Source organism: Aethalodelphis obliquidens, unplaced genomic scaffold (genome assembly GCF_003676395.1).
Source record: "Aethalodelphis obliquidens isolate GAN/ISIS:26980383/991018 unplaced genomic scaffold, ASM367639v1 scaffold13, whole genome shotgun sequence".
In the NCBI taxonomy this organism is placed as follows: domain Eukaryota; kingdom Metazoa; phylum Chordata; class Mammalia; order Artiodactyla; family Delphinidae; genus Aethalodelphis; species Aethalodelphis obliquidens.
The window spans coordinates 34,960,865-34,985,147 of NW_020837957.1; the positions used below are offsets into that span (position 1 = coordinate 34,960,865).

Genomic DNA, 24,283 nt, shown 5'->3' on the forward strand with positions numbered 1-24,283 from the left:
GAGAAGGGAAATGACATGAAATACCTGCACTCTGATTAGACCTTTGCTCTCTCCTATTCCCAGATACCTCACTGACGCTTACAGTGAGAACCACTGCCCCTTTCCCAACTCCAGTGCCAGAGCTCTGCTCATAACCCAGGTCTCTCTGAGACCACAGCCCACTGTAATGAATTTCTAGAGCTACTGTAACAAAATACGACCACAATACAGTTTTAGAACATTTCCATCAGCCCAGAAAGTTCCCTTGGGCCCATCTGCCATCCGTCTCCACTTTACCTCTGACCCCAGGCAATCACCAGTCTACCTTCTGTCTCTGTAGTTTTGCTTTCAATAGAAATTTCATATAAATGAAATAATGCAAAATGTAGTCTTTTGTGTCTGCACTTAGCATAATCTTAGGAGGTTTATCTATGCCGATACATGTATCAGTAGTTCCTTTTACTGCTGTGTAGTATTCCACTGTACAGGATATACCACATTTTGTTTATCCATTCACTAGTTGATGAACATTTGGGTTGATAGCTAGATGTTTATAGTTATTAGAATTTTATGTACTTGTCAAATAAGTGCTTGTGTAAATAAGCACTCCTGTGAAGTTTAAATCCTCCATGCAAAAGTCAGAAAGAGCATACAAACAGAATAAAGCACAAGAGAAGGGAGCAGAAGCTCATGCACCTATAACATTAATTTCTAATTATCCTCTGAAGAATGTGGTCTCTATCATTTGTTACCTGTTGTCACATCTATTGTTGATTTGCAGGCCACTGTCCAGTAGGCCAGATATTTCTGGGATTAACAGTTTTTCTCCCCCTGTTTTCTATACTTTAATCTGCATCTTCACCAGACTTGTATGGGCTTCCTCAGGATGTTAGAGAGACATGGTTAGAGATGGGCTCAATGCCAAGGATGGATGATCTCGTTCTTCCTAACCCTGCCAGCTAATGATGACCAAGTTCAGATTTGTGCTGCGGCTTAACACTATTACTGCTGAAAAGATAAACTTTAAAGTCTTTAAGCTTTATTTCAGCCAGCTTTAAATATGTATCAAAGTAAACATTCATTTAATTTTAACTTTAATATTGGGGGAAAGGTCTCAGTGGCATTGGATTTCCTTAGAGTATTGTTTTAGACTCGGTTCACAGAGCACTGTGGGATTATGGAGGCACCCTAGGGGCCAGCATGCCTGGCAGTTGGTGTGGGCTGGGTGTTTGGGTGGTAATCCAGGCGCCCGACCCTTCTTCAACTAAAACAGTTTTTTATTTTTAAATCTGTTTTTACTTACAAGTTTGTCAGTAGGATTTATTTAAACAGAGGGCTCCAAGGCTTAAAAGAAAGTTTGAAGCCACTATCTTAGAGGTTATTACATATTTTTTAGTTAAGAATCTAATTCTTTTCTCTTTCTGCAAAAGAAGAAAGTATAAGAAAACTGGCACAGGTAGGAGGAGGAAAGGGAAACTGCAGCAGGAGGACTGACATAAGTCAGAGTCTCTGTGGTGTGGAAGTAAAGGAGCCAGATGTCCTGCCTAATCTCTTTCTATTGATCTTGGTTTGTTGCAGGTTTCAGCAACATTTGCTGCAAGTTTGGTAACCAGCCCTGCAATTGGCGCTTATCTTGGGCGAGTGTATGGGGACAGCTTGGTGGTGGTCCTGGCTACAGCGATAGCTCTGCTAGATATTTGTTTTATCCTTGTTGCTGTGCCGGAGTCATTACCTGAGAAGATGCGGCCTGCATCATGGGGAGCGCCCATTTCCTGGGAACAGGCTGACCCCTTTGCAGTAAGTTTATGCTTTTTCATTCACTTTGACAAAAAAATGAATGTGTGATTCAGTGCAGCATTAATGTTTTGTTGTGGATGTTTCTTTGGGGAAAACATCGTGATGGATTTTTAAAAATATTTTGAAATACTTTTCAGAATACTTTTGGGGAGGATGAGAATAAACTGGGGGAAAAAAAAGACAACTAGCTATCTGTATATACACTGCCAGAAGATATCTCTGCATGTTCTTAAGAATAGTTCAGTGTTTTGATATAAAACCTTGTATTGGTCTCTTTCTTCTTCTAGTCCTTAAAGAAAGTGGGCCAGGACTCCATAGTGCTGCTGATCTGCATTACGGTGTTTCTCTCCTACTTACCGGAGGCAGGCCAATATTCCAGCTTTTTTTTATACCTCAGACAGGTAAAATTCTGTTCTACCAAGGTGGACTTTTCTTTCATTGTTGAGTGTCTTAATACAAAATATTTACTCTTGAGAGAACTTTAAGAGCAGGGACTTTTAGAAATGACTATCATTTAAAAAATAATGGCTCACTAGAATTAACCTCCTGTTCAGTGTGGCTGACGTTCCTTATGCATTTCTATGAAGACTTTTGGCTTAGGCAAAAAGAGATGATTTTCCTGTCAAAGTGTGTCATTTGAGCTTGTTTATGTTACGTGTAGCTTATACGGGTGATGGGATGCTTTAATCCATTCACCTGCTCCAGTCTCTTTGTGATTTAGAACATATATTTGTAAAGCAGCTAGCCAAAATAAGAGCATTAGTTCTTTTCTCCTTGACATTAATCTTACTAGGCAGAGATTTAAGCCTTTATCAGTACTTGTAAAAAGCACAAAATGGTGCAATATTTATTTGTAAAATGGATTTTGAATGCTTGATAGCGGTCTCCTATTTAGGAAATCAAAATTACGGGATTTAGATTTACTTAATCTAAGTTATGTAGCTATTATTTTCAGTATCTAACACTTATTATAATTTTGGTCCTCAGTGAAAGCCAGATTCTTCCTCTGAGGAGTTATTTGGTTACAAATGAATTGCATTTTCTTTTTCTGGCCGATTTAATGTTAATATACAAGTAGTTGCATTAGTATGGTATTTGTTATGCTTATTTTATTAATGTTACTTTTTCTGGAAACCTTCTAGATTATGAAATTTTCACCAGAAAGTGTTGCAGCATTTATAGCAGTCCTTGGCATTCTTTCCATTATTGCACAGGTGAGTTTCTTTTTCGTTAGAGGGAGAGATGTTTGAAGGTTCGGAAACATAATTCTGTTAGTATAGGTAGTATTGATTAGATTTGGGGGACTGACACGAACTAATCAACATACGATGTGTAAACCAGAAAGACAGTTTATTGATTTACACTAGCGTATTCACCTGCATAAAATCAGAAATTTTACGTTAGTCTTGTTCTACTGTTGATTGATTCATTCAGTAAATATTTATTGAATACCTATCATGTGTCAAGCGCTCATGATCCCTGCTGTTGTAAAGTTTGCATTCTTGTGGGATAAGAGAATGAGTAAGCATGTCAGTGTAAACATATCCGGTGTAATGAAAACTATAGAGAAAAAGGGCACAAGGGATGTAGAGCGTGGCTGGGGGCAGGGTGTTATTTTATTTGGGAGGGTCGGGAAGGCTTTGCTGATACAAGTGACATTTGAGCAGAGAACCAAAGGAATGAGGAACAATCGACTGGAATACCTGGAGGAACAATCCACTGGAATATGCCAGAACAGAACTACAACTCTGAAAGACAGTTCCTGGCATGTGTAAGAAAGAGCCAGGGGACAGTATGGTTCTGGTGGAGTGAATAAGGGAGAGAGTGTCAGGAGATGAATTCTGAGAGGTGGAGAGGGACCAGATCGTGTGCGGCCTTCTGGGTCATCATAAGACTTGACAAGAAGATAGGAGGGTTTTGAGCAGAGAAGTGACATGAGAACATTTTTATCTTGGAAACCCAGTTGGTAGCTGGTGGTTGTTTGATGAATAAGATATTAATCAACAGAAGAATCTGGATTTTCTTAGGAGATATTTCATCTGGCCTTCAGACTATCTCAGTTCCACTCTTTCTCCTTTCTGTGGAAAAAACCCCTCCCATTTCTTTCTGTTGGGCTTTGTTTTTTCCAGACTCTGTAAACAATCTACTCTAACACTCTTTCCCACCTTAGATCCAATCTACTAGGTTGCAGCTTTTTCTATTTTATTCTACTCTTAAAATGGAAAGTAAAGTCCATTTAATAGTACTCTTGGATGTTTCACCATCTTGGAGGTAGGATTGCTTCTGCAGATCTCATCATTTATGAATTTCTGGTAGATTTAGTGATAGGCTTCAAATTCAAATTTAAATTGTATAATATACTTCCCCCAAGGCTTCAGAAATATGCTCTTTAGCTTTGGGGGGAAATATATTGTTGCCCATATATAAAAATAGCTTAAAAAAAAAACCTTTCTGAACACAAAGGAAAGTGTACTAAGACTAGAGCTTGATGAATTATCAAATGTTAAACTGACCTTGAATCCTGAGATAAATCCAGCCTGATCATTATGTCTTATCTTTTTCATATATTGCTGAGATTAGATTTGCTACTATTTTATTTGATTTAGATGTTAAAGAGAACAGGCTAACATTTACTATAATGACACTTAAAGCGGTTAGTAGTTGTAAGGTCTTTAAGTTCCGCCTCATACTTAACTGAGCAGGCAAGCTGTAGGTGGGCACCTAATAAATTTGGGCACACTGTAGACTGCTTGAATGATGAGTTGAAGGTGCTTTAGAGGAAATCTTCCCTCTGCTCAGTAGATTGCATCAGGCACAAAGGAATACAGGATGGAAAACAGTCCCTAAGAGCTCAGAATTCAGGAGGGCAGACATGTGAACGCAGGAGGCGGCGTGGTTGGGTTTGCATTGGAAAGAGCCCTGCAGCAGCAGGGTCATGAGGGCTGTGAATCTAGAAGGAATGAGCCACGACCCAGCCAGCGTTGCTAGCACAGCAGATACTGTAAACAGAAACATGGTCTACAAGGAATACAGTACTTAAATGACCACTCAGCTTTTGGGGCCTACACAGAAGCATAGTTTTGGAGATGTAAAATCACATTTCTCAAAGTGAGAAAATTAGTTGAACTTCAAAAACAGGTGAATAGGCATATGTAGTCTGCATGTAAATATTGATAATTAAGTTTATGTCATTATATGAATTAAAATATCAAGTAAAATTTATAGCCCCAAAGGAAGAAGCATTAGCTTATGCTCTCATTTATGGCAAGTATACAGTTGAGAATGACTTCTCCCCTGTTGACCTCTAAGTGAAAGACTAGTGTCTTTGACTCTCTTCTCCAGTAGCACAGAGCCTGCCTCTCTTTATTTTCTTGCTTGCTCTTGTGCCTTTGTTCCTGCCGTCCTTACTGCATCCCCCTTTCACCCCCTAAGTATACATTCTCTGAGTTCTCATATTAACTTGGGTGTATCTCTATCATGGTACAGAACACACCATATTATGAATTTTACCTCTGTTTACTATTTTTGCCTCAGTAGCTTTGTGAGCTCTAGTAGAGCTCCGAGAGGATTGCGAGGTCAGAATTACATCATATTTGTCTTGGTCACTCTAACACCCTGCACTGTGCCTGCAGCCCAGTACGTGCTAAATTAGAGGTCATTGGTTTTTTCCCATAGTGATTTTAAAACTTTAAAAAGTAGTAGTAAGCATTTAAAAATTGGGAGGTGTGATATAAAAATATGGAAATGCAGCTTCTCCCCCAAATGAGGAGATGTGGTAACATGAATGTGACCTTCAGTGGAAGCCCCATGGTTGCTGTCCCCTTCGGGCCTTTGCTCTCTGGTTTGCCATAGGCCCCATCACTTCCTTGGCACCAGCAGGCACGAGTTCATAACATTTGCACTCAATAAACGTTTACACGAGTGCATGGAGATAGTTCTACACATTTCCTCAGTGCTGTCACACACCTGGTGGGCATCTCACCCTTGACATGGCTGTGACTGCAACCTGGCTTCCTTCCACCCAGTGCTGTTCATCTCGTTCAGTGGCATCACCACTCTCCTGGCTGTTGGGGCCAGGAACCTTGGTGCCATTCTTGATTACTTTTTTTCTCCTTCTCCCACACCCGGCACATCAGATGGTATCTCCTTTCACTTCTCTCCAAAACATATTTTGAATTGAAGCACTTCTCACCATCTCCATTACTAGGAGCCTAGTCTAAGCCAAGACCGTAGCCTCCATCTGGTCTGTTTCCATGTTTGTCTCCCTACGGCTTGTTTGCCACTTGGCAGAGGAATTGCTGTAAAGTGGGAATTGAGCCATAGTGCTCTCTTGTTTAATATTCCCTTCCTGTCACAACCAGAATGAAATCCAGGCTCTCGACGTAGCCCCCGTTTCCTCCATTCTCCGTGTCGTTGAACACACTCCAGCCCAGGGCTTTGTGCTTGCTTCACCTGCAGCCGCGCGCTCTTTGCCCAGATACTCACATACCTCCTCCTCCTCACTCAGCTCTCGCCTCAGATGTCGCCTCAGAAGGGCCTTCCCTGCACATCCTGGTTGGAGCAGCACCTCTATCACATTACCCTGTCTTATTTTCTTAGAACAGCTACAACCTGGAATTATCTGGTTTGATAAGTATGCTTACCTCCGTTTTCCCTCTGCTAGGAGGTAATCTCTTTGCTGACCAGTACTCTGACCTGGGTCAGTGCCCTCAGACCTAGAATAGCCATTGGATACAGTAGGAACTGGGCAAATATTTGTTGACCGAGTGACCAAAGTTGATGTCAGTTAACTGTTAATTAGCTGTGTCATCTTGGTTAAGTCATAAGTCATTTTAACCTTTACGACTTGGTTCTCTCTCTTGGTTCTCTCTGTTCTCTTTAAAATTTTTTTTTTTTTTTAAAAAAAGAACTTATGCTAGGTGCTGGGGATACAAAGATAAATGAGAAGGAAGTCCTTGCCCTTGGGAGAGAATCGATGTCCCAGTTAGAGTATCATATACACAGGAAGTTTTTCTTCTCTGAGTGCTCGCTCTGGGTGAGTTCCCTTTCATAGCTGTGGTTGTTGAAGAATGTACTCCAGGGCTCTGTGCTTTGTGGAATTCAATCTCACGCTCACCCGATTTAAGGGAAGATCTCAGAGAGGAAAGCTATGAGTGTTAATTGTTCAAGAATCCTTCAAAGGATCTTCATTTGCTTCCCGCTGGCTTATTTGTGATTAAGCCTGATTAAACTCTTAAATGACTGTCTCAATTTAAAGAATTTTAAACTTACACTTGATAATTTTGAGTTTAGAGTATCAGCCAGTCATCAAGTAGTGATTTCCTGAATTATTTTCACTTCTTCCTCTATGGACTTAATAGCTATCTTAAGGGGTATGTTTAATACTAATGTCCCCAAATGATTGCTGAATTTCTATTAACTTTGAGAGAAAAGCAAGAAAACCCAATTCATAATGTTGTTTATTAAATGTGCCGGGCACAATGCTAAGTATATCATTTCACCTAACTCACATGACACAGTTTTGAAATAGGTACTATTATCACAGTCTTTTAAGAGACCAAACTGAGTTTCAGAGTGAAGTGACTTGCCCAGGGTCACATGGTTAGAGCCAAAATGATGATTAAGGCTGTTTTTCCCAAGGCTGTGTTCTTAGTTATTAGCCTACACGACTCCCAAGTCATACTTGTTAAACTGATCTACTGTTCATAAAAGCATCAGCAATAGGTTAATTTAGGTGAAGGATATATGAGTAATTGTACTGTTTCAGCTTTATTTAGTCAGCGTTTTGGATTAACTTGGACCTGTAAAAACTTTTTTAAAGCTATTACATAACAGGGATCTCTAAACCATGAGTTAGAACCTTTCAACCCTACTGTTTACAATTTCTGATTTTAAGTGGTCCTCAGTAGAAATGTACTGAACATGAAGTTCACCTTTTCTATTTTCAGTTTTCTGACTTTTCCCCTGAATCTGGATCTGTGTCAGCAGAGGCACCTTTCATCTGCTTATATGACCTAGAGTAATGGTCTCAGATATATTCAGGGCAATTGTTGCTGAAAAGCCAAAATGTAGAAAAGTGGTAATAGTCCTTTTATATTATAGATTGAAATAGGTCACCAAATAGCTTTTTTTCTTTTCAGTATTAAAAAGCTTATTCTATTCTAATAAGCCACTTTGATTTTTCATATTTTCTAGACCATAGTCTTGAGCTTACTTATGAGGTCAATTGGAAATAAGAACACCATTTTATTGGGTCTAGGATTTCAAATATTACAGCTGGCATGGTATGGCTTCGGTTCAGAACCTTGGTAGGTACAAATATTTTAATTTTCTTAATTTTGGTGTTTGCCGTGTTTTTGTTTTTTTCAGCTTTATTGAGGTGTAACTGACAAAACTTTTATATTTCTTAATTTGCTTCTCAATTAAGGCTTAGACTTTAATCTGTCTCTTAATATGCTTTTTTTCTCTCAAAGTGTATATAACACAGGTTTCTCACTTGTGTATTTGTATACTCTATAGTGGCTTGAGGATAGCAGAGTGACATTTTGTATCTAAGCAACAGGTTGGGTTTTTGAATGAGATGGAGTTTTTCAATTTCTAATGAGCATTTAATCCAGTTTAGTTTGTCAGAAAAACACATGTAATCCCAAAGCAGCAAGGTTAGGAAAAAAAAGTTGAGTAACACCAGTGATCATTACTGATGGCAAACCAGAAGTCCAGTTGTTTTGGTCCCAGCTTTATGCTGGGAAAGCTCTCTGGTTTTCTTGCCAGTCTGGTTTCCTGCAGGGAGGTGATGGTAATAGTGCTGCTGTCAGGTTGCGCATGCCAGGTATTACAGGACTGAACTCCACAATGTGCAGTAGTGTTTCATTCAACTGAACACATCATCTCTGTTTGGACTTGGATATGAGTAAGCACTAAGAGTGTGTTTTGATGGATGTTTTATTTTTCTGTCTAGACTTGCAAAAGAGGTGCTCACAATTTATCGAAAACATTTCTTTTAAACATCAAGCCAGTAGCACATTTAGATCAAATTAGTGATTTCTTCGCACTGAATCACAGGTCTCTGGGAACCCTGCCGTTCTACTAGCGAACGTTTGGAAACATTTAATGATGTTTCTCTACATTCTCTCCCCACCTGCCCAAGTCCTGCAGAAATAATACCCAACACACTTTACAGTTTAGATGTGATGTGTGATATCCCAATTCTACATTGAAACCCACAGGATTCTTGTGAATAAGTCGTTGTTTTTCTGCTTTCTAGAAGAGTAAACAGGGTTAGACTTTTAAGTGACTTGTCCAGTCACATAGGAAAGAAGGAAGAGCAAGTATAGTTCTTTTTCCTGTACCACAGCCATTTCTCTTACTTGATTTTAAGTATGTATTTTGACTTTGACAGGTACAGTGGAGAAGAATAATAACATACTATTTTTGTTTTGCTGCTTTTGATTGCAGGATGATGTGGGCTGCTGGGGCAGTGGCAGCCATGTCTAGCATTACCTTTCCAGCTGTCAGTGCACTTGTCTCACGAACTGCTGATGCTGATCAACAAGGTGAGTTGATAAGACCCAATGATAATTATTTAAAAATACAGAATATTCTAATCCTCTGTTCTGTCTCTTTCCTAAGTTCTGAAACATAAGCGTATCTTCAGGGTAGAGAATTTTAAATTGCTTTCATTGTACTCAGTACTCTGTAATGGCCCAAATGGGAAAAGACTCTAAAAAAGAGTGGATATATGTATAACTGATTCACTTTGCTGTACACCTGAAACTAACACAACACTGTAAATCAATTATACTGCAATAAAATTTTTTTAAAATAAATAAATTGCTTTCACTGCAAAGAGGAAAAGCAGATTCTAGGGTATTATCCTTAGGTAGATAACCTTGTCTCTCACTGTGAATATGTGGCCCTGTCTGTTCTTTTGCTAGAAAATTTAGTGATGAAGGTTAGTCACCTTATATTCACTAACCATTTATTTATTACATAAACAATATGCTATGATGTTCTAGACATCTCAGGGATACGCAGATAACCCTTTCATTAACACTGTATGTTTGTCACCTAAAGACACATAGAAAATGTATTTTTATTGTCTTACACTTTTGTGGCAGGAACACTTAATTCTTAAAATACTAATAGGTGAGGAATAATTCTTTGAAAAGCCTGTTTATGTCAAAAGGAAAAACAGGGGCATTACAAAAGAGTGGCAGAGGTCACTTAGTTATAAATAAGGAAAGGCCTGTGGCCAAATCAAGCTGCATTTTAAATTTGGGATAAGATCCCACAGGTAAACAAAAATCAAACTCTATAAAAAGGGGCTATATTTAGGGTCTTAAGTAGCTGCTTGGGGACAGAATTTTTAACAGCTGTGCTTATGAACTCATGCTGATTTTGAGCCAACATATTTTTTTTAAAGGAAATACAGTGCTTTTGCCCCCTTGTTTCTACATTAGACCTGAGCTTACATTTGCATCAGATAGCTCACTATACTTTGTAGAGCTTCTAAGTAATTTTGATGCCACTGCAGTAAGTTGCTAGTGTCTGGTAAGTTTTGCCTTTAGAATAAGTGATTTCATGTTTGTATCGGTTCTAGGGTAGGAAAAAATAAGTGGTACACTAAATAACTTGTTTAAACAATTCAGGTGTCGTTCAAGGGATGATAACAGGAATTAGAGGATTATGCAATGGTCTGGGACCAGCCCTTTATGGATTCATTTTCTACATATTCCATGTGGAACTTAAAGAACTGCCAATGACAGGAACAGACTTGGGAACAAACACAAGCCCACAGCACCACTTTGAACAGGTAATTATAAAAATATAGTTCATTTGGCTGGATTGAAAGGTGATGTTTTTTGGTCACTAAAGCTTTTATTTGAGATTCTTAGATTGAATAAAAACACTTAAAACCAAAGCCTAAGGGACTATGTCCTCCTATATACGTACTTCTTTATAAAATTGGCTGTGTGTTCTTTTCTTCCCTTGATAATTAAAAAATTATTTATGTATTCTAGTTTGTCTTAGTATACCTAGTGGCATAGGTAACAGCCATTTGTCTATACTACTGTTTGTCTTTCATCTGAGGCTTCTGGAATGTTAGAGGTTCCCTGTATCAGGTCTGCCTTCTGTAGAAGAATCAGTTAGGTGCTGGTAAACATCTTTGTTCACTTGCTCGCTATACTCCCCTCCATACAACTGAAAACATTAACAGCGAAACACATTATTTTAGCCAGTACAAACAACTCATTAGTTCCCTTGTATTTAGCAGAGTTCTACACTAATCTTCTAACCAGTTAAGACTACTTTTAATAAAAAAGAATGTTTGTCTGTGGGCTCTACACAGGTAAAACTGGCAGTGCAAGGTTTTGCTAAGAATGAATGTGATTTGGGGCTAAAACACAGGTCTGTTTGATCTTCTCATGGTAATGACATCATCTGTGTTTTCCTTACTTTGTCACTAGAGAATGTAGTTACCTTTTTAACAAAGAAAATGGTAATTGATTCTGCTACTGTAGTTAATATTATATACTACTTGATTTTACTTGTGAGATCTCCCTGTTTTCCTCTTGAACTAACAAATTAAGTGAAGGTTCATAGAATGTGTTCAGATTTTATGCTATAAATGACAATATAGTTTTGCATGTATTTGTTTTTAAAAAATCTTTTGGCTGTTTCTTGGGTCAGCTGTTATCCCCCAGAATTTTATGTTGAGAGTGTGACAGTGTTTCTTTTCCCCTTGAAAAGGGAATGTTTTTTCTAGCTGTGGCTTTAATGAAGAAAGAGAGGAGTCATTGGCTTATAATTCACAGCAATCAGTTACTACTAAAAGATAAGCAATTTCTTGTTATGAACAAAGAAGTCTTTGCAAAAATCCTAATTCTCTTTTCCTTCCTCAGAATTCCATCATCCCTGGCCCCCCCTTCCTCTTTGGAGCCTGTTCAGTACTGCTGGCTCTGCTTGTTGCCTTGTTTATTCCGGAACATACCAATTTAAGCTTAAGGTCCAGCAGCTGGAGAAAGCACTGTGGCAGTCACAGCCATCCTCATAGTGCACAAGCGCCAGGAGAGGCCAAAGAACCTTTACTCCAGGACACAAATGTGTGACAACCGAAATCAGGAAGACTTTTCTATCAGCACCCAGGTCTTAGTTTTCACCTATAGTTCTGGACGTACATTCCATTTCCATCTACAATGTACTTTAAGATTGTCTTAAGAAATGTATCTGCATGAACTCCGTGGGAACTAAAGAAAAGAACTGGACAGTTTTCCAAAGATGTTACAATTTCTTTTGAAAAGAAACCTTTTTGTTTATTAGCACCAGTTTCTTGCCATTAAGCTTTTTGTTTTATTATACATCCTTTAATTAAAATTTAAAACTATATATGTAACTTCTTAGATACTAGCAATGTCTCTGCTACCATTTCCTTCAGGTGTTGAGCTTTAACTATTTATGCTGACTCGCAGTGAGACAGAGTAGGTAGTATAGTGTGGAACTGTTCATTTTAACATTGTAAAATCGTGAGTCAGATTTTAATATTGTAAAATCTTGGGTCAAATAATTCAAAGCCTTAATGCAGATGCACTAAAGTAAAGAAATGGTAAATGAACTGTTTGCATTTAAAAAACAAAACTCTTAAGAAAACTATATTAAATCTGAATCATGTTTCAAGCTTGTTTGTAGTAATTTTATTTTAAACATTATTCACTACTGTTTTTGAAATGAGAAAATATCAGCCATTTAGAATTTAAATTGGGGTGTTTGGAGCCTGTAAATCTAAATGCTGGCTCGCATTTGTTCCCCAGCTACTTATACTATACCACTATTCTTTTAATGTTTGCATAATCATAAGAACCTCAACACTTGAATACATAATCTAAAAATTATATAGTAAAGCTGGTAGCCTTGAAAATGTTAATGTGATATCTATATGTAGATAAATATATATAGTGGCCTTTCAGGACTGTCACAGTAACACTTTATTTACAGATCTAATGTTTGTCCTAAATTTTCAGGACCCTAGAAGAGAGCTTTATACAATTACTGATGTGAATTTCTCTAAAGTGTATATTTTTGTGTCCAGTTATATTATTTAAAAAAGTGTTACTTTGTAAAAAATTGTACATAAAGTATTGTATAGTTTACACTGTTTTCATCTTATGTGTGGTTACTGCTTAATGCTTTTTAAACTTGGAACATTCACTATGGTTTAAATAAGGTCTTAAAAGAAATGTAAATATTCTGTTAATAAAATTAAATATTTTAATGATTTTTTTTTAAAGAAAGTCTTGATCTGTGATTCCCTTATGAGGCCTGTTTTGGCTTTGTTACTATATTTTTACAGTAACAAATCAAAGCATTATACCTTCTCCCTTTGAATCCATTTCATTTCCCTCAATAAAATACTGTTGTAGGAAGACAAAAGCAAAGAAATGAAAACTTAGTTCATAAATTAACTGTAAGTACTTAATTTTCTAAGCACAGGTGTTGTAGGTCAGTCCTATGTTTGTTTTTACATACTGTTTACATGTCAGATTCCCAAAATATTAATACTTTATTAACAAAGCTCACAGTTTACAGAAATACATTAAATGCAATATTTTGATTATTAACACATGTACAACTGCACACAGCAAAACAATTTCAAATAAAAGTTTAAGAGGTAGAGCAAATAATTAGCACACTTGAAAGTCTGTGTATATATATTTAATACCAAAAAGTCTTTAGCAAGTTTGATATCAAAATGATCTCTATATCTTTTGGGATTTCTCCCAGTTTTCCATGTGTGGATATGGAAAAGGATATCTATATTTAAAAAAAAGAGCTACCTGTATGTCATTTATCCTATCCAAACCCTTGTCACAAAGTTTTATATTACATACTATTTACAGGAAAGATTCCAATATTGCCAGAAAGTTTCTTTCCAGATTATTAGTGCTTTCAAGTTATTATAACTGAGTATTCTTACTAATATAGTATATCTAAATGACAAAAATATATATATAAAAAGTGACTACCTAATAACAGTTATTAAATTTTTTAGTTTAAGACAGCTTGTGGTTACCAGCAGTTTCAAAAGTATCATAAGGAAAGACTCAATACTGTGGCTTCATAAAAAAATTAGCAAATATTTTTTGTCTTACCATGGAAGCCAATAACATTAGTAGGTCCATCAATATCCTGAAATGTCTCTCTTCCTCATCTGTGTAATAAGGTCCTTGAAAATATTTTTTTTAAGTATCACATGAGCATGAGCAATCTCTGCAAACAAAATGATTTAGTTTTCTTAAGAGAATGCTACTCTACTGGATGGTTGTCTGTAAGAAAACAAAATGCAACCCTGTGATCCTGGGTGAATTTTTTTTAAATTACCTCATTTTTCCCAAGGAACAATTCTTATTTGAAACTTTTAATTATAGGGAAGAGAAGAAAGTTGTAACTTCTAACATTATTCATTTTGCCTACTTTACTAATAAGCAAACATGAAAATGAACCTATTTTGATATAAGCAAAATGAATATTCATGATGCTCTCAGTAATTATTTTGTGTAAGTACTAATTTTTAAAACAAATATTCCACTAATACAGATTTAACTGCATAACAAACAAAACTCCAAATGAAGAAGAAAAACTGGATGACTGTAGACTTCCAGGAAGCATTAAAATCTATAAACTGCACCTCAAATGACTAAAAGCACTTTGTACCTAATCTGGTCATATAATTAGACTGTCCAAGATTTTCTGTACAATAAATTTATCAAAATTACTTAACAGACTTATTCAAAAGATAATTTAAAGGTTTCAAGGAAAATATTTACTTGCTATGAAGAATTTATTCATTTAAGGTAATTTCAGGACTTTTCCCTTTACTGTAAATATCAATAATATATCTCAAGAGATAATTATTTTCCCTTAAAATTCTCAGGTGGCAAATTTAAAACTTTTATTGTACTAATGAAAAGGATAAAATGAATTGATAGCATTCTTTGGTTTCATACTAGTATATATATCTGAGCAGGTTTTAATTAACTGAGTTATTGAATATGATTAGAATGTCCCCTTACAAGGATCAACTCTTTCCTTAGAACTTCTGAGAATTTCTAAGGATTAGTTTAATAAAATTCATACTATTATTCTACAAAACACCATGTTCCAAACTAAAAAGAATCTTCACCCATTCCCTAGTACAAATATGCCCCTCTAAACTGCATAAACGACAGCAGTGCTTAAAGGATCCAAACAATCTAATACAGTAGCTCAAGTAAACTTTGAAACTTGCTTATTCAGAATTTCATCTGTGTTGTTTCTATATTAAAACCATGCTGAATTTCTAAAATTTCAATAAAAGTAAAAGATGACACTAGGATTAACTGTTTGGTAGCTGCCCAGGGAAATACGCTGAAGATGTAGAAGGGAGGACTACGGGTTTGGAAGATGTCTGTAATGCTCCTAAAGTGCCGTCTTTTTGATGGTCTGCAAATGAGGACAAAAAAAGATTATCTGCATTCACTTAAGTCTTTATATAATACATTTAATTAAACCACAGTGTACAATCCACTTCAGAAATGTCTTCTCACCTGGATTATTGAATAGATTTTGGTTGAGCCCACGTAAAGGAATGCTGTCTTCCCTTTTCTTCAGATATTTGGATTCCAGCCCTAAATTTTCAGCACTTGAAAGGAAAATAGTAATTATTTACTTATTTTAACAAAGTCTTACTTTCGCTTCAGTAAAGTTTGAATGTTTAATCTATATACATACATATACTATGTATGCAATAATATGTTATATTTATAGCTTTGTTCAAAACAAATCCCATTTTTCACTGGGTTCTTAAGCAAATAATTCATCTATTCATAAACCAAAGTATACTTCTCCCCAGTAAAGAGTAAGTTATCTTTTTCCTTTGACCAAAAGCTCCTCAAAATTTTGTTATGCTTCAAAGTTGTCATTATTAAACATTAATACATATTGTACAATAATGAATTCTGGTCAGATGAATACAAATATGAAATTTTGAAAAAACAAAGGAAGGGATATTTCTGTAGTTGTATTTTTCCTCTTTCAACCACGATATTCCTTCTTTCTAAATCTGTCTCGTATTAACAGTTTCTATATTAGTACACCTGCAAGAAGTTCAGGGCTCTTGCAAAACAATGACATTTTATCTTTAAAATTAAATGATGGTCTTTTCCCAATTTTCAGAAAAGAATTAAGTGGCTGAATAGGTGTCTTTTCCAATTTAAAATTTTTTCTTTAACCTTTGCCACTTGTTACTAGCTGACAACAAAACAAACCAATTCTAAACAAAAATCTCAAAATAGCTGAACAGTCCCAATTTTATGGACACGATTATGTTTGATTTTGTACCACAAATATGATCTGTAAGTAAAATTGTTCTTAGTGTGGTATGATGGAGTTAAATAAACATCATGGTGTTCTACCATTAATATGAATTCTAGGTGCTCTGCCACTAACAAATATGAGCTTAAATATAACAAGCACATACATTTCAGGACTTCAAAGAATTCTCACTTTTAAAAAATAGAGGCTCATAAACATTAACTATTTTAATACTCATCTTGGTACTAATTTTAGAGGAGCCAATGAGTGAAGAGAGCTGGAATAAGAAGCCTCTTTGAGCCATGACAGTAATTTTTTAGTTTGCAATATACTGGGGATGGTGACAGCTCATGATAATGAGTGCCAGCAGACAGGCCTTAAAGCGATTACATTTTAAGTAAATAAAGGCACAATAAGAAAACAGTATTACAAACAAAGACTACCCAGAGAGACAAGTTTGCATCTATAAGTTGTTTACTCTAGCTACAACTCACTGATTCAGCAAACTTCAGTACATAAAACCTGCTTAAGATCTAAAAAAATAGGCAAAGAATCTCTGAGTAGGCAAAACAGAAGTCACAAATTGGCACTAAAGCTTACTTATGTTAGCTTGGCTAGGGGGCAACCTCACAAACCCTTTTACTCTTATCTACCCCAGAATTCTAACAGTTTAACCAGCTGATTTCTCAGTTTACTTTACACTGGAAGCAATTACTCAGAAAAACAAAGAGCTTCTAGAGACAGACACAGCCATACAAGAAAACAAAAGCAAAACAGCCAACTCTGAGGAATTTAAAACATTTCTATCTATTTGCCCAAGAATATATGAAAGGGTGTTCTTCAGTTATGTAGGAAAATCCCTTTTAAAAAATTAAATTTTACTATATGTCTATCCTACAGTTTTAAAAAATGTGAGAAACCTCTTTCTTATAGCTAAAAGGGACTAAGTCAAATCCCACTGATCAGCAACTTAAAACGTTACATAAATAAGTGGTCATAATAGCTTTCAAACACTGATAAAAACTCCCTTTCAAAATTACAAACATTAAAAAAAATTACAAACATTAAATTTTATGTCAAGAGCTTACTTTTCCTTATCAGTTGAGCAAGGCATACTAACAGTTGTTCCTGATTGAACATCTCCTAGTGATGTACTTGGTTTTGTAAACTGCAAGTTAAACTGCACCTGTAAAGAGGGAAAACATGTAACTGAATTAGTGAGAACTGAGACAGTTCTATATGGAGATAGGTGGTTAAATTTTTTCTCTGATGAATATAGACCACAGAAGTTCAAGCTATATAACACAAGCACATTTTATTGAGAAGATTTAATTTAAAAATCCATTTCTCCTCGACAAAAAAGTTCCTGTCATATCAGCAAGATGAACAGCACAAATTATCTTAATTATTTTGAAACAAAAACATGAACACTAATACATTTAAATGTTATTGATGCTAAAAGTAACCAAATACCACGATGATGCATTTACCTCATGCATTCTGAGAATTCTTCCCTTTTCACGAACTTTAAGCCTGTCATATTTAAGGATTCTAAATGAGTGCTAGGAATTTGAATACTGAAATAGTCAAAAGCAATCCAAGAATCTATACAAAAGTCCAAACTAAAATATCAAGCATATAGTATGTAATAGTTTATTTAAAGTAATAATGACTATGACTGAGGAGGTTTCATACCAGGAATGGGTTCTATGTTAGGAAGTCTATAAATGTAAGTCACCATACTAATAAATCAAAGAAAAAAGGTATGATGACTCGCATAAAGAAAAAAAAAAAAGAAAGAAAAAAGGAAAAAGGCATGAGAAGATAAATATCTATTTTTGGTAAAAAAAAATCATAATAAAATAGGGAGAGATACTAGCTTAATAGGATAAAATTATAAATGAGAAAGGTATATGCTGCTGTCCTTGGCTATCAGGGTTCAATATTCTAAAGATATCAGATCACATTAAATACAAAGAGGATTTTTAAAAAGTGAGATAAGCTGATTTTCATATGCCTTATAGAAAGATAAACATGCAAGAGTGAAGAAAATTTAAAGAGTATATTAATACATAATATAGTTTCCAGCCACCAATAATTAGAAAACCAGACAAAATAAACAAAAAGAATGGTCCCAAAAACTGAACAACTGGTAGGGCAGAACTGTGATCTCTAAGAAAAATGTGATCCCTACAACTGACCCAGCTTTTTAATTAGAGGTACTTCCTGACTATAGGGACAGAGAAAGAACATAATTGCTAAATGGAGGAGATTAAAATCAGTTCAGGGAGGATGAGGTGCCTGGAGGCTGCAAGGCAGAATTCTGAAGAAAAGGGAGCTATAAAGAGAACAAGCCCCAGAAATCTACACATGAATCCCCTTGAGTTTTTGCTGAGTACTAGGAACATGCATAGGGTAAAACTCCACAATGCTGGGCAAATAAAAATGGGAGTTTCAAGCTGAACCATTTCCAAGGTTCATAATCATGGAGACAAAGTGGACAGTCCTTGGTAATCATTTAGGGCATTCTGTGGGGAGCTTCGTAACAGGGCTGAACTATCCTTGAGTAAAAGCTACTTTAAATGCATCCTAGTAAAGCTAAAGGAAAAAAGAGAAAAACAAAAAAAACTCAAAAAGGACCAAGGGATCCACAAGTAACTTAAATAACTGCCACCCTTTAAAGGAAGATAACAAAATTCAGATAATCAACAATGTAGCATTAACAATGTTCCACATCCTATCAGAAATTATTAGAGGACTTCCCTGGTGGTCCAGTGGTCAAGAATCTGCCTTCCAATGCAGGGGATGCGGGTTTGATCCCTGGTCGGGGAACTAAGATCTCATGCCATGGGGCAAAAAAGCCCATGTGCCACAACTACTGAACCCACGCACCTCAATTAGAGAGCCCGCGCACCGCAACGAAGAGCCCTCACTCTGTGGAGCCCATGCACCGCAACAAAGATCCCGTGTGCCACAACTAAGACCCGAAGCAGCCAAAAATAAATAAATAAAATAAATATTTAAAAAAATTATTAAAAATGACAAGTAGGAAAACATGCATCATACCAAGAAAAATCACTCAACAGAAACAGATCCAGAGATGATACAAATGATAGAATAAGGATGCACATGTTAAAACAATTATAACTATGAACAAGGATGTAATGGAAATTAAAAGTATGAGAAAAATGCAAGATATAAAAAAAGAATGAAATGGAACTTCTAGAGATGATAAATATCTAAAATGAAAAGTTCTCACTGGACAGAATTAACAGCAAATTAAACAATGCAGAAGAAAAGATTAGTGAACTTTAAGAAAGCATTAGAATCTAATATATATACAATGAAGCAAACGAACAGACTCAATGGGACTATATCATGTGATCAACCATGAGTAACTGTAATACTAAAAGGAGATAATAAAAAAAGTGAAGAGGGGCTTCCCTGGTAGCGCAGTGGTTAAGAATCCACCTGCCAATGCAGGGGACATGGGTTCAAGCCCTGGTCCAGGAAGATCCCACATGCTGCGGAGCAACAAAGCCCGTGTGCCACAACTACTGAGCCTGTGCTCTAGAGCCTGCGAGCCACAACTACTGAGCCTGCTCTCTAGAGCCTGTGAGCCACAACTACTGAGCCTGCTCTCTAGAGCCTGTGAGCCACAACTACTGAGCCTGCGTGCCGCAACTACTGAAGCCCGTGCGCCTAGAGCCCATGCTCCACAACAGGAGAAGCCACTGCAATGAGAAGCCCACACACCGCAACGAAGAGTAGCCCCTGCTCACCACAACTAGAGAAAGCCCACGCGCAGCAACGAAGACCCAACACAGCAATAAATAAATAAGTAAATAAATAAATGTTTTAAAAAATAAAAAAGTGAAGAAATAATGGCCAGGCCAAAACTGTTCAATCCAGGCAACTATGGAATGACGGCTTCAAAATGCTGAAAGGAAAAAAGAAACTTGTCAACCCAGAATTCTAAATGTAGAGAAGATAAATTCAAAATAAAAATGTTATGAGATTTTTATGAATTTCCCACAGACATGCACTATAAGAAGTCTTAAAGAGCTACACTGTAAGAAATCTTCATTACAGGAGAAAGGAAAATGATACCAGATGAAAATGTAGATCTACATAAAGGAATAGAGTTGTGTAAATAGTAAGTATATGGGTAAAAGGACTTTTTCCTCTCTGTTTAATTTATTGAAAAGATATCTGATTGTTTAAAAAAAAGTGGGATTTATAACAAATGCAGAAGTAAAATTTTGACAGTAGTTAGCAGGACAGGAATGAGGAAATGGAATTACTGTAGGGTTCTTACATTATATGGAAAGCAGTAAAATTTTGAAGATAGATTATGATAAGGTGAAGATGTATACTGTAAACTCTAGAGCAAACAAAAACTAAAGCCAATAAGTAGAGACAAAATAGAATGCAAAATAAAATCAGCAATTAATTGAAAAGTCAGGATTAAAGTAGAAAAGAGGGACAAAGAACAGATGGGATATATAGAATACAAACAGCAAGATGATAAAACGTATGAATATATACATTAAATTTTAAATTGTTAAAGACAACGTCAGAATGGATGAAAATATAAAAGTCAGGTATAGAATATCTAAAAGAAATCCAGTTTAAATATAAAGACACAGATTGGTAAAAGTAAAAGGAAAGAAAGTGATACATCATGTAAACACTAAGAAAGCCAGAGTACAATATTAATATTAAGGTACAGTCTTCTTTCTGTTCTGAGAAATGAAAAAAACAAATTCCTAAGGGTCAAAGAGAGTGAGGAAAACCCCCCTTCTTTCACAGTTGTCTTCTGCCCCAACCCTCAGGCAATTCAATGGAAACAGAAGCTACAGGGGTAGTAATGATGATAACAGCAGTGGCCAAGCAGGCACCTAAAACTCTGAAAGAGGGCAATCACACCCTCTGACCAGAAGTGCTGTGGTCTCACAAGCATGATACAAATTCTCATTATATTTTTTCTCTCTCTGTCCTCCCAACGTTTGGCACCAGACACAGACACAATTGCAGGAACTGTGTCTTAGACCAAGGGAATTTAGGTCCATGATTTCTAGCCAGTTTTCAGGAAGAAGGACTCAGGGGATTCTGAAATCTGGGGGGAAATCAAAGAGACAAAGGAACTCAAGAAAGAGATCCTATAAAAGCTGTATATGAACTACTGGGTTCTATTCTAAGCTGGACATGCAAGATCTGACCATAGTCACCATACCAAAGGCTCTGAGAACTGAACTATGGAGTAAACTACCACCAGGTCACAGAACAGGCACTAGATGGTGTACACACAGACAGATCCAAATAACACGGGCAAACTCTTTAAGGACTGAACTGACACAGAAACAGCAGCCTACAAACAGTAAGTCAGAATTTGCAATTTGAACATAACAAAACTATTTGCTACAAAAAACAATTTTTTTAATTAAAAAAATTTTTTTTAATTCACATTCTCCTTAGGATTTAAACAAGATCTAGAGTCTCATAACATTCAATATTGGATCCAGACAGAATCCAAAATCACTCAAAAAAGAACCTGTAAAATCTAACTAATCTGCAAGGCAAAAAACAAGCCAACAGATGTCAACTCCAAGATGGCAAAGATATGGAATTATCAGAAAGGCAGTTAAAAGTATCTATTATAACCATGTTCTAAGAAGTAGAAGTGAATACTCTTGAAATAAATGTAAAGAAAAAGTCTCAGTAAAAAAAAAATAGGACATGTAAAAAAGAAACAAATGGAAATTTAAGAACTGAAAAAATTCACTGGATGGACTCTATAGCATTAAACTGTAAGATCAATCAATAGGAATTATCATATCTGAAAAACAGAGAAAAAAGAAAGGAAGAAGAGAGCCTCATAGACCTGTGGGAAAACATACATGGTCTAACATTCATGTTGCCTGAGTCCCAGAAGGATGGGGGAAGAGTGTAGGGCAGAAAACATTTTTAAGAAATAATGGTTGTTGGGCTTCCCTGGTGGCACAGTGGTTGAGAGTCCGCCTGCCAATGCAGGGGACACGGGTTCGTGACCCGGTCCGGGAAGATCCCACATGCTGTGGAGCGGCTGGGCCCGTAAGCCATGGCCGCTGAGCCTGCGTGTCCGGAGCCTGTGCTCTGCAACGGGAGAGGCCACAACAGTGAGAGGCCCGCGTACCGCAAAAAAAAAAAAAGAAAAGAAATAATGGTTGAACACTTCCAAAATTTGGTAAAAGGTATCAACTTAGAGATTCAAGAAACCTAGCAAATCCCAAAAAGGATACAAATAAATTCATGCCTAGACACATCATCAGACTCCTGAAAACTAAAGGAAAAGAATAAATCTTGAAAGCAGCCTGAGAAAAAGGATGCATTATATATAGTTGAACAACAGTTGGAATTTACTGCTGATTTCTCATCAGAAATCATGGAAGTCTGAGGGAAGTAGAATATTTTTAAAGTGCTTAAGGAAAAAAAACTATAAATACATTATTCTATGTCCAGAGAAAATATCATTCAGGAATGAAGGTGAAAGAAGCGTGTTTCCAAGATGAAGAAAAACAAAGAAACTTCTTTGCCAGAAAACCTCCTCTAAAACAAAAGCTAAATAATATTCTATTATTCAGGGAAGTGATATCATGGAAAACATGGAATACCAGGAATAAAGGAAGAGCAACAGAAATGGTAAACAGGGATAAATATAATGGACCATGCTTCTCCACTCAAGTGTTTTATACATATGTATATTGGTTAATAGTAAAAATTACAGCACTGTCTGATAGTTTCCAATGTATAGCTGTAATACATATGACACACCAAAACAAAGGGGTAAAGGTAAAGGGACTATACACGGTAGTAAGGTATTTATATTCCACTTGAAGTGGTAAAATATTAATTCTATACATAGTGTGAAAAGCTAACTATATTTATTATGATGCCTGGAGCAACCACTAAAAAAAAAAGTGTACAAAGAGATATAATAAAAAACACACCAGAAGAACTAAAAAGGAATATTTTTAAAATGTGCAAATAATCCAAAAATGAATTCAAGAAAGGGGAAACAAAGGAATGAAAAATAGAGGGAACAAACTAAATATGCCCTTTACCTGAAAACCATTTTAAATAGGATATACACAAGTTTAAAGTAAAAGGTTGGAAAAAGATACTCCATGGAAACACCACTCGAAAGAAAACCTGAGTAGCTATATTCATATCGAACAAAGTAGACTTCAGAGCATGAAAAATTACCAAAAATGAAAGAGGAAATTACATACTGATCAAAGGGTCAAGCAACCAGGAGGACATAACAATTATAAAGGTGTATGCACTGAACAAAAGAGCTTCAAAATACGTGAGGCAAAAAATGATAGAATTAAATGGAAAACTGATAGAAATGGAAACACCCATAATAATAATTGGAGATATCCAATACTGGAGATACTCCTCTCTCAGTTAACTAATAAAAAGTCAACAAGGATGTAGAAGAACTGAACAAAATCCACCAACTGAATTTGACTAACATTTAGATCAGTGAAGTTTATCCCAAGAATGCAAGGCTTATACAATATTTGAAAATCAACATAATACATCTATTAACTGATGAGAGAAAAATCACACAATCATATCAATGCATTAAAAAGCCACTAGTAATGAGTTTAACAAATAAGTAGAGCAAGTTTTCAGGATACAAGGTCAATATACAAAAATCAATTACATTTGTATACAGCATCAATGAATATTCTGAGAAAGTAATTAATAAAACAATTACATTCACAATAGCATCAAATGAGTAAAATACTTAGGAATAAACAATAAAAGAAATGCAGAATCTGACATTGAAAACTGTAAAACACTGATGAGAGAAATTAAAGGATACTTAAATAAATGGAGAGGCATATTAACATTCATGGATTTAAAAATAAAATGTTGTCAAAATGACATTTATTCCAAAATTGATCTATAAATTCTATATATCCTATCAAAATTCAAGCAGGCTATTTTGTAGAAGTTGACAAGCTGAATCCAAACATTTATATGGACATATTAAGTATCTAAAATAATAAAACAAGTTTGAAAAAGAGAGTTGGTGGATTTATACTACTCAATTTCAAAACTTAATATTATTAAGTCACAGTAATCATGACAGTGTGGTATTGGCACAAGA

At 35.9% G+C, this 24,283-nt stretch overlaps 2 protein-coding genes across 8 annotated transcripts in view; one reads left to right on the forward strand and one right to left on the reverse strand.

Annotated features, from left to right (window-relative positions):
• SLC71A1 (solute carrier family 71 member 1) overlaps positions 1-13,057 on the forward strand; it is a 46,437-nt gene extending 33,380 nt beyond the window's left edge. Inside the window, exons 6-12 of one of the 2 annotated variants that reach the window (XM_027114461.1) lie at positions 1,558-1,776; positions 2,064-2,177; positions 2,919-2,990; positions 7,972-8,084; positions 9,232-9,329; positions 10,425-10,588; positions 11,679-13,050. In XM_027114461.1, the coding sequence (XP_026970262.1) occupies positions 1,558-1,776; positions 2,064-2,177; positions 2,919-2,990; positions 7,972-8,084; positions 9,232-9,329; positions 10,425-10,588; positions 11,679-11,885 (987 nt within the window). In that variant the 3' untranslated portion in view covers positions 11,886-13,050. Of the gene's footprint in view, positions 1-1,557; positions 1,777-2,063; positions 2,178-2,918; positions 2,991-7,971; positions 8,085-9,231; positions 9,330-10,424; positions 10,589-11,678 lie in introns of both variants that reach the window. The other variant, XM_027114462.1, reaches the window with a different exon arrangement.
• Positions 13,058-13,309: 252 nt separating this feature from the next.
• The window catches only part of SASS6 (SAS-6 centriolar assembly protein), a 52,067-nt gene continuing 41,093 nt past the window's right edge, over positions 13,310-24,283 (reverse strand). For 4 of the 6 annotated variants that reach the window (XM_027114458.1, XM_027114460.1, XM_027114455.1 and 1 more), the window contains 3 exons: positions 17,211-17,308; positions 15,357-15,451; positions 13,310-15,279 (listed from right to left, as the gene is read on the reverse strand). In XM_027114458.1, the coding sequence (XP_026970259.1) occupies positions 15,146-15,279; positions 15,357-15,451; positions 17,211-17,308 (327 nt within the window). In that variant the 3' untranslated portion in view covers positions 13,310-15,145. The remainder of the gene's footprint in view (positions 15,280-15,356; positions 15,452-17,210; positions 17,309-24,283) is intronic. The other 2 variants (XM_027114456.1, XM_027114459.1) reach the window with 1 other exon arrangement.